Source organism: Penaeus vannamei, chromosome 26 (genome assembly GCF_042767895.1).
Source record: "Penaeus vannamei isolate JL-2024 chromosome 26, ASM4276789v1, whole genome shotgun sequence".
In the NCBI taxonomy this organism is placed as follows: Eukaryota; Metazoa; Arthropoda; class Malacostraca; order Decapoda; family Penaeidae; genus Penaeus; species Penaeus vannamei.
In genome coordinates this window covers 31257192-31267191 of record NC_091574.1, presented here as the reverse complement: position 1 = coordinate 31267191, position 10000 = coordinate 31257192, and the positions used below count along the sequence as shown (strand labels likewise).

General features: G+C 48.3%; 1 protein-coding gene across 7 annotated transcripts in view; it reads left to right on the top strand.

Moving 5' to 3' along the window:
- The window catches only part of f (espin protein forked), a 395866-nt gene that overhangs the window by 331038 nt on the left and 54828 nt on the right, over positions 1–10000 (top strand). For all 7 annotated transcript variants that reach the window (XM_070140332.1, XM_070140335.1, XM_070140333.1 and 4 more), the window contains 3 exons: positions 3397–3579; positions 4893–5015; positions 5328–5967. In XM_070140332.1, coding sequence (XP_069996433.1) covers positions 3397–3579; positions 4893–5015; positions 5328–5967 — 946 coding nt within the window. The remainder of the gene's footprint in view (positions 1–3396; positions 3580–4892; positions 5016–5327; positions 5968–10000) is intronic.

Below are 10000 nucleotides of genomic sequence, written 5' to 3'. Positions count from 1 at the left end.
TATATATATATATGTGTGTGTGTGTGTGTGTGTGTGTGTGTGTGTGTGTGTGTGTGTGTGTGCGTGCGTGCGTGTGTGTGTGTGCACATATCTGTCTATGTATTAATTTATCTATCAATATATATATATATATATATATATATATATATATATATATATATATATGAATCTCCATATAGATAGATACAGATATACACTGACAAAACGATATTAATGAGGATGTGTACAAAAGATTTTTTTTTTGACAGCTACAAGAGCCAATAATCTATTCATCTTCACTCGTCGCAAATGGAGCACATTCCGCGCCATTGGACTTGATCGCGACCGCCCAGGTAAACGAGCGAAAATCAGCAATTACATATCATTATCGCATAGTTGCGCTACTTGAAGCGATCCCTCCTTAGCGAATTTTAGCTACGTTTTCGCTTCACTAAATGCGCTCTATGTAGCACAAGGGTCCGATCCCAATGGCCGGTCTTTAGAACAGGAGCCCTCAATTCCATTACGAAGAAAGACGCTTAATCATCATCGCCTGTGATCATGTCGTCGAGATAATAATCATCATCGTTAATAAAGACCGGTAATTAGAGACAGCGAGGGAGAGGGATAGGAAGGGGGAGGGGGATGGGATGGGAGAGGAAGGGGGAGGGGGAAGAAGAGGAAAGGGGAGGGGGAGGGGGAAGAAGAGGAAAGGGGGAGGGGGAGGGGGAGGGGGAAGAAGAGGAAAGGGAGGGGGAGGGGGATGGGGGGAATGGGGAGAGAGGAGAAGGGGGAGGGAGAAGGGAATAGGGAAGGGGAAAGAAACACGAGCGACAGTTGGACAGCGCGAGACAATGGCTTCCTCTGCTACAGATTTTTTAAAAACATTTATTTCCTGTTATATTTTCCTTTTTGTTTTATCAGTTGTCGTTTCTCGGTGCTTCGGAGCGGAGTGGAATTCTGTTGTTGAGGCTTATTATTAGCTGTGACTGATTATTTTTTTTGTGTTTTTCACTTTTTTCTTATTAGATTTCAAGGCTTTTATCTGCTGTTAATACTGTCGCCTTTGTATTCTTTATCTTTTCCCTCTTCCTTCAACCCCACCTGTGTCTTCTTCTTCCTCTTCTACCTCCATATCCACCTGTGTCCTCTTCTTCTTCATCCCCCTCCTCTTCCTCTTCTTCTACCTCCATCTCTACCTGTGTTCTCTTTTTCATCCTCCTCCTCATCATATTCTTCCTCCTCTTCGTCTTCCCCCACTTCCTCCTCCCTCATCTCTTCTTCCTGCCCCTGTACCCCTCTTCCTCCTCCATCATCTCTTCTTCCTCCCACTCTTCCCGTTCCTCTTCCCCGCTCCAGAGGAAACCCGTCCTTTTTCCTCCCCCCCCGGCCGCCAGTCCTCGACTTCCCCCATTCCTCCCCCACTTCCTCCTCCCTCATCTCTTCTTCCTCCCCCTCTTCCCCTTCCTCTTCCCCGCTCCAGAGGAAACCCGTCCTTTTTCCTCCCCCCCCCCCAGCCGCCAGACTCACTCGTGGCATCTGTTCCTTATTTCGGGGTCGAGGCGCCTCCCGGACCGAGGCAAATCCCCTTCCCGTTTTCCCACGACACCGAAAAAACTCCCACAGCGCCGGCACGCGTCAACCCCGGTAGAGTGAACACGTCGAGACACCACGCACTAATCATTCTGGTTTCGTTTTTGATTATCTATTGGTTGCGAATATCAAAACGAATTCTGGGGTATGGGTATTTTTTTTTTCTTCATAGACGTGTTTTTTTTAAGGGATTCGGGACATGTAAGTCTTCCTCGGTGTTTCGTCCTGTGATGAAGGTGGACAAGGTGGACCATTTCCGGAAGTCGGGACCAGCTGTGATGGCCCTTCCGGCTTGAACTTTTCTTACACGAATTGTAACAAATGTACAAGTGCCGTTCCTACAAGTACGTGTGTGTGTGTGTGTGTGTGTGTGTGTGTGTGTGTGTGTGTGTGTGTGTGTGTGTGTGTGTGTGTGTGTGTGTGTGTGTGTGTGTGTGTGTTTATTATCATCAACGAGGCGTAGATATTGACGATCATCCATCATGTAAAGCAGCATTATTTCTTTCCTACAAAACACACATACAAAGAACATAAAAAAAGAAACACAAAATAAAAAAAATATAGAAAAAGGAAACACAAAATGAAAGATAAATCAAGATAGAAAAAGGAAACACAAAATGAAAATAAACAAAGATAGAAAAAGGAAACACAAAATAAAATATTAAAGATAAAAAAAGATAGAAAAAGGAAACACAAAAGATAAAAAGAAAACCCACATCCCATCCAAACCCAAAACCCTCCCTCTCGCCCCGCCGTCATCTCACCGCCTCCCCTTATCTCTCTTATCTCTGTCCCATATCTCTCTTATCTCTTAATCCTGATCTCTTATCTTCATCCCCTTATCTCTATCTCTTCATAATCATATCTCTCTTATCTCTTAATCCCCTTATCTCTCTTATCTCTTAATCCCCTGATCTCTTATCTCTTCATCCCCTTATCTCTTATCTCTTAATCCCCTTATCTCTCTTATCTCTTAATCCCCTTATCTCATCTCTTAATCCCTTATCTCTCTTATCTCTTAATCCTTTATCTCTATCTCTTTATCCCCTTATCTCTTTATCTCTTATCTCCCTTATCTCTTATCTCTTAATCCCTTATCTCTCTCCTCTCTCTCCCTTATCTCTTCTCTCTTAATCCCCTTATCTCTCTCCCTTCTCTCTCCCCTTATCTAATATCTACTTCTCCATATCCTTTTATCTCTGAATCCTCCTTATCTCTTATCTCTTAATCCCTTATCTTATCTCTTAATCCCCTTATCTCTTATCTCTCTCTCCCCTTATCTCTTATCTCTTAATCCCTTATCTTATCTCTCCTCTCTCTCCCTCTCTTAATCCCCTTATCTCTCTTATCTCTCTCCCCTTCTTAATTAATCCCCTTATCCTCTCCTTATCTCTTAATCCCCTTATCTCTTATCTCTTAATCCCCTTATCTCTTATTCCCCTTATCTCTCTTATCTCTTAATCCCCTTATCTCTCTTATCTCTTAATCCCTTATCTTATCTCTTAATCCCCTTATCTCTCTTATCTCTTAATCCCCTTATCTCTTATCTCTCTCTCCTTATCTCTTATCTCTTATCTTAATATCTCTCTATCTTCTCAATCATATCTCTTATCTCTTAATCTATTATCTCTCTTATCTCTTAATCCCCTTATCTCTTATCTCTTAATCCTCTTATCTCTTAATCCCCTTATCTCTTATCTCTTAATCCCCTTATCTCTTATCTCTTAATCTCCTTATCTCTTATCTCTTAATCCCCTTATGTATCTTATCTCTTAATCCCCTTATCTCTCTTATCTCTTAATCCTTTATCTTATCTCTCTACAGATAACCGAACAAGGCGTGGACATCAACCTGCGAGACGGAGACGGCGCGACGCCCCTGCACTTCGCCGCCTCCCGAGGACACGTGGAAACCGTCCGCTGGCTCCTGAAGAAGGGCGCCTCCGTGTCCCTCGACAAGTTCGGCAAAAGCCCCATCAACGACGCCGCGGATAACGACCACATGGAGGTGAGTGGGGGGATGGGGATGGGGATGGAGAGAGGGAGAGGGGGATGGGGGAAAAAGAAGAGGGGGATGGGGAGATGGGATAGGAAGGGGGATGGGGTGGGGAGGGGAGAGGGATAGGGAGGGGGTGGGGAGGGGAGAGGGATAAAGAGATGGGGAAGGGGAGGGAGGGGGATGGGGATGGGGAAGGTGGGGGGATGGGGAGGGGTGGGAAGGGGGATAGGGAGAGGGATAGGGAGAGGAAGGGGAGAAGGGGTGAGAGGGGGATGGGGAGAGGAAGGGAGAAGGAGATGGAGAGAAGGATGAGGAGGGAGAGGGAATGAAATGCTGAGGGGGAGAAAGAGGGAAAAGGGGAGGTTGAGAGGGAGAGAACTGACAGGAGAGAGACGAATGGTAGCATGGAAAAAAAAAGTGCCGGAGAGAAGAGGGGAGGAAGGGAGGGAGGGCGGATGGAGGAAGGGAGGGCGGATGGAAGGTACATTTGAAAAGAAAATAGTACACCCTTAAACAAATAGCGCAACGGGGTTAGCGGCGGGAAAGCTTTTGTTTGAAGTTCAGCAGATGCATAGGTACAGACAAACAGTATATACCCCCCTCCCCCCCTCCCCCCCGACGCATAAACACAGACTGCCGTAGTGTGAAATAATATGCAAATTAAGTAACGGTAAAGGATCACATTGGTTGGAAAAAATAAAAGCATCAAAGGTTAATTATTTGATAGTAATTTGTGTTGCACTCCACTCTGAAAGACATGCTGTATCCCCATTTATATTTTGTATTTGTATAGGGATTAATGGGGTGTGATGGATATTTCGTATTTTCCATTTACGTTTAAGAGTAGATGAATAATATTATAGAGAATAGTCAGGTTATAAAGGGTTGTGATAAAATACGGCGTGCAATTCCCGTAGAGTTTTGTACCCGAGCTGGAGACCTCAACGTGCGTCAAGAAAGTTATCAAAACAGATTGCTTCTCATTTTATTTCGAGCTTCAGGCATTGCCCTCACCCTGATGAATAGAATTATATATTCCACTGTAGTAAAAAGGAATTATTTTTTTCCTTTATATTGCAATCATCCAGATAACTTCCCTTATAAACATTCCACAGTGGTAAGGAAATTTGATTTCGTATATTACCATCACCTTACCATCAATATTACCATCATTAATGCAAGTACCATCAAAACGATCGTAATGACCAGAATTACTGCTAAAATCATCATTAAAAAAATCAGGAGCCAAATGGGTTAAATAACTTCCCTTAAACATGCATTGCACAGTGGGAGGAAAACTCAAGCGTCCTTTGCCCCGCCAGGTCCTGCAGCTCCTCGTCCAGCATGGCACAGCGCCGGACTACGCCACGGACTCAGACTCGACGGACTCGGGCTCACACCACCACCACTGCACCTGCCACCAGAGCAGCCGCTCCAAGAGAAAGGTTCGTGGGAGGCGTGGGTTGTTTATGAATGTAAATTTAAATAAGTTTGTAATAATGATAATAATAATAATAATAATAATGAGTATGGATGTAGTTATTATGTATTTATAAATCAATGTATATGCTTATATATATAAATGTATATATACTTATGTAAATAAGTATTATATTAAAAACAGAGCATGTTTGAGCTTTCAAAATTTTATATGAGTCTATGCTGAACCGCGTAGCTAGCGCGTCAACCGTTTTCTTTGATGCGTACTATCTTCCCATTCTTAGAACGCAGCCCTAACTTCCCGTTTTCTTCGACAGGGTTCCGAGTGCTCACTAACCGGATCGGATTCCTGTACATCTTCGTGCGAAAGTGACTGTCACAGCTCTGGCAACAGTTCAGACTCTGGCGTACATCACGAACCATTTTATTTGCATCCACCGACTGCAACGGAGAGTGAAAGCAAACAAAAGAACCAAAAGAACTCCTTCTTCCTCAATCCGCTTACGGATCTAAAAGAAGCTTCTGATAAATACAGCAAAGATAAGATAGAGAAGGCAAAGTCTGGTGACAGCAGTGATGAGAAGTCACAAGAGCCATTCTATCTACACAAACCAGAGGCTGCGACTTACCAACCTAACCGTGTACAAGAGCTCTTTGGTACCAAGAGCGTGAGAAACAGCGTGAAGCAGATCGAAAGTAAGAATCAGTCTGGAAAGAAAACCAAATCCACAGAAAACGGATCCCCTGGAGAACGCAGAGAAAGCGGATCCTCCAGCGGTTCCGTCAAAGAAAATGGGAATTTTAGCAGAAACTCTATTAGACGAAGCGAGAAGAAGAATGGAGCGTTTGAGTATTCTAGTGTGAACTCCGACAAGAAGAAAGGAAAGGTCAACTATGAAGACAGAAAATTGCCCAAGATACCATCAACATCCCAGGCTGTCACATCCTCATTTAAAGGTAAGTCGACATAATTTTTATATTCCTCGTATCGGAGCATCAACTGTATTAACTGCAGGTGAGTTAATTTTACCAGATAATTCATAACGAAAGGTACGTATTAGATTTACATTGCCATCACGATACCGGGTTACAGTTCTGAAAATTAAAAGTCAGTTTTTTCATATATTACACTCGCCTTTCAAAAAATGATTAGCCACAGATAATGAAGTTTGGTAAAAGGAAATTGTACAAGTCTATGGTGTCAGACGCTAATGGTCGCGGTCTAGAGTCAGCCATATGACACCGAGGCACGCCAGAAAACCCATTTAGGAAAGGTGGCCCACTCGCCGATGCCATCTGTTCTGGCCCCGGTGCCCCCTACCTTCCCCTTCCCCCTCCCCCCTCTGCCCAACCCACATCTACCCCATTCGCCCCCCCCTTCCCCCCCTTCTCTTTCTACCTCTGTTTCTCCATCCCCTTCCATTCCTCATTACTGAGACTTGCTCACTTTCTCCTCCCGTTTCTATTGTCATCTTTCCTCCCTCTCTACCCCTTCACTTTTCTTTCTACTTCTATCCCTTCTTCCACTCTTCTCCCATGCCTCCATTCTCTTTAACTCCCTTCTGTCTCTTTCCTTACCCCTCGCCTCTTGTGTCTCTTCCACCCCCTTCATACCTCCATCCCTCCTTTCCTCTCTTTCTTCCCCCTTCTACCTCTATCCCTCCCCATCCCTCCCCTTCCCCTTCCCCTTCCACCCCTTCCCTTCCTCCACCCTCTCCCCTTCCTCTTCTCCTTCCTATCTCCTTTTCCCTCTTTCCTCCCTCCCCTCCCCTTCCCTCCCTTTCCCTTCCCCTTCCCTTCCCTCCCTTCCCCTTCCCCTTCCTCCCTCTCCTCCCCATCCCTTCCCATTCCACCCCTCCCCCCTTCCCCCTTCCCCTTCCCCCCTCCCTTCCCCTCCCTTCCCCTTCCCCCCTTTCACCCTCCCCTCCCTCCCTTCCCCTTCTCCCCTTCCCTCCCCCTTCCTACCCATCCCCTTCCCCTCCCCCTTCCACATCCCTCGCCCCTTCCCCTCCCCCTCCCTTCCCCCTCCCTTCCCCTTTCTCCCCTTCCCCTTCCACACACCCGTAGGCGCTATGACTCGCCGCGCCAAAGAGGAGTTTCTGTCTCTCGCATTTTTAAGCCAGGGAAATGCCGTCCGACCGGTGATATAATGCCAGTCAAAGCATGGCAGTAAAGATTAGTGATTTCGGAGGCTATATTTTGACGCCGTCGTGAGGGGCCGCCGCGATATGGATGGCTTGTGGGTTACATGGCTTTTTTTTTTTTTTTTTAGGTGTCTGATTTTCTATCTTTGGTTTGTGGTGTGTCGCCTTTCTCTTGTTTGTCTTATTCGGGTGTGTTGGTCGGTGGGTAGGTAGATGGGTTTGAATATATGTGACACGCACAGGCACACATACGCACACGTGTGTGTGTGTGTGTGTGTGTGTGTGTGTGTGTGAGAGAGAGAGAGAGAGAGAGAGAGAGAGAGAGAGAGAGAGAGAGAGAGAGAGAGAGAGAGAGAGAGAGAGAGAGAGAGAGAGAGAGAGAGAGAGAGAGAGAGAGAGAGAGAGGGGGGGGGGGAAGGAGAGAATGTGTATGTAATGTATGTATGTATGTATGTATGTAAGTATGCATGCATGTATACACATATACACATATATGTACGTCTATGCGTATATGTGAATATATGTATCTGTATGTATATATACATATGCATATGTAAACACACACAGGTCTATATGGGTGTGAGTGCGTACACAAACATTCTCTCTTTCTCTCCGCACTAACGCGGAACCTGGCCAAACTCTCTCCCTCCCTCCCTCTCTTCGTCCCTCCTCTCCCTCCCTCTCCCTCCCCCTCCCTCCCTCCCTCCCTCTCTTCGTCCCTCCTTCTCTCCCTCCCTCCCTCCCTCCCTCCCTCCCTCCCTCCCCCTCCCTCCCTCCCTCTTTCTCCCTCCCTCCCTCCCTCCCTCCCTCCCTCCCTCCCTCCCTCCCTCCCTCCCTCTCCCTCTCTCCCTCCCTCATTTCGCTGTCCGGCCCGCGCTGTGTGGCCTGATTACGTCGAGCGAAAGACTAATATTGTGTCCGAAACATAGCCACTCCGCCCCCCCCCCCCACCCCACCCCGCCCGCCCGCCCGCCCACGATCCGCTTCACCGGAGGGCGTGACGGGCGTGCGGGAGGAGGAGGCGGCGGCGCTTATGATTGTCATTTTCGTCTCGTCAAGTTTATCGGTTATTGTGGCGTGAAAGAACCTGTCCCCCCCCTCTCCTTCCCTCCCTCCTTCCCCCTCCCTCTCCCTCCTTCCCCCTCCCTCCCTCTCTACTTCCCTCTCTCTCCTTCCCCTCCTTCCCTCCGTCCTTCCCCCTCCCTCCCTCCTTCCCCCTCCCTCCCTCCTTCCCTCTCCCTCCCTCCTCCCCCCTTGCTGGTCCTGCGGTTGGGGTTCTATTGGTTTTGGTTCTCGTGCTTGAGCGGCGTCGAGAGTTATTGGGGGAGGGTGGGGGTGTGGGGAGGGGGAGGGTGTTGGAGGGGGTAGGGGAGTGAGATGATGGGTGGGGAGGTAGGGGTTAGGGAGAGGGGGATGTGGTGGGGGTGAGGGGAAGGAGAGAGGGATGGGGTGGGGGTGAGAGGAAGGAGAGAGGGATGGGGTTGGGGTGGGGGTGAGGGGAAGGAGAGAGGGATGGGGTGGGTTGGAGGGGAAGGAGAATGTAGGGTGGGGTGGATTGGAGGGGAAGGGGAGAGGGGGATAGAGTTGATCTGTGAGGGGTTGGGGGATGGGCAGGGCGTGGGGGTGGGGGGTGGGGGGTGGGGAGTGGGTTGAGGAGGTGTTAGAAAGCCAGCCTGTCGAGACGCGGCTCTGTACGGACGAATTTCGAAGGCGGTGAAGCCGTCTTGAGGATGAGGGATCCGGACAAAAGGAGGATTGTCCGGCCGGGGGTTCGAATACACTTTCCCCTCCCCCCTCCCCTTCCCTCTCTCCCTTCCCCTTCTTCCCCCTTCACTCTCTCCCTTCCCCTCCCTCCTACTCTTCCCTCTCTCCCTTCCCCTTCTTCCCCTTTCCCTCTCCCCTTCACTCTCTCCATTCCCCTTCTCCTCTCCTTCCTCTTTCCATTCACCATTCCCTTCCCCTTCTCCTTTCCCTTCCCTCTCCTCTTTCCCTTTTTCTTTCCCTTCCCATCCCCGTCCTCTTCAACTTTCCCTTCTATCTTTCTCCTTTCTCTTCACCTTCCCTTCCCCTTCTCCTTTCCCCCTCTCCTCTGCCCCTTTTTCTTTCCTGCCCATCCCCTTCCCCCTCTCCCTTTTCTCTCTCCTCCTCCTCCTCCTCCTCCTCCTCCTCCTCCTCCTCCTCCTCCTCCTCCTCCTCCTCCCCCTCCTCCTCCCCTCCCCTCCTCCTCCTCCCCCTCCCCTTCCTCCATCCTGAAAAAAGAAGAAGTTTGAATACAACTTGAGCGAAGACTCCGCCCCTCCCCCTTTCGATAACCCCCCCCCCCCCTCACCGAAGTGAAAGCTAATGATGATAACGACAGGGATCCTTTTTCAGAAAAAAAAATAATTGTTTGGTTTTCTTCAGGAACTCGAACTCGCCATAGATGACATGTTGACGACTCGAGGAAATTGTACTCGCCCCCTCCCCCCCCCTCAATTAAATCCTCTTTTGGTCGTTTGGTAGTTAGGTGGTCTCTGTAGCAGAGGGGGCTATAAATTTGAAGAAAGCTTAGTTGTTGGTTGTGTGTGTGTGTGTGTGTGTGTCTTCGTCTATGTGCGTGTGTGTGTGTGTGTGTGTGTGTGTGTGTGTTTGTGTTTGTGTGTGTGTTTGTGTGTGTGTGTGTGTGTTTATGTGTGTGTGTGTGCGCGCGCGCGTGTGTGTGTGTGTGTGTGCGTGTGTGTGTGTGTATGTGTGTGTTTGTGTGTGTTTGTGTGTGTTTATGTGTGTGTGTGTGTGTGTGCGTGTGTATGTGTGTGTGTGTGTGTGTGTGTGTGTGTGTGTGTGTGTGTGTGTCTGTGTGTGTGTGT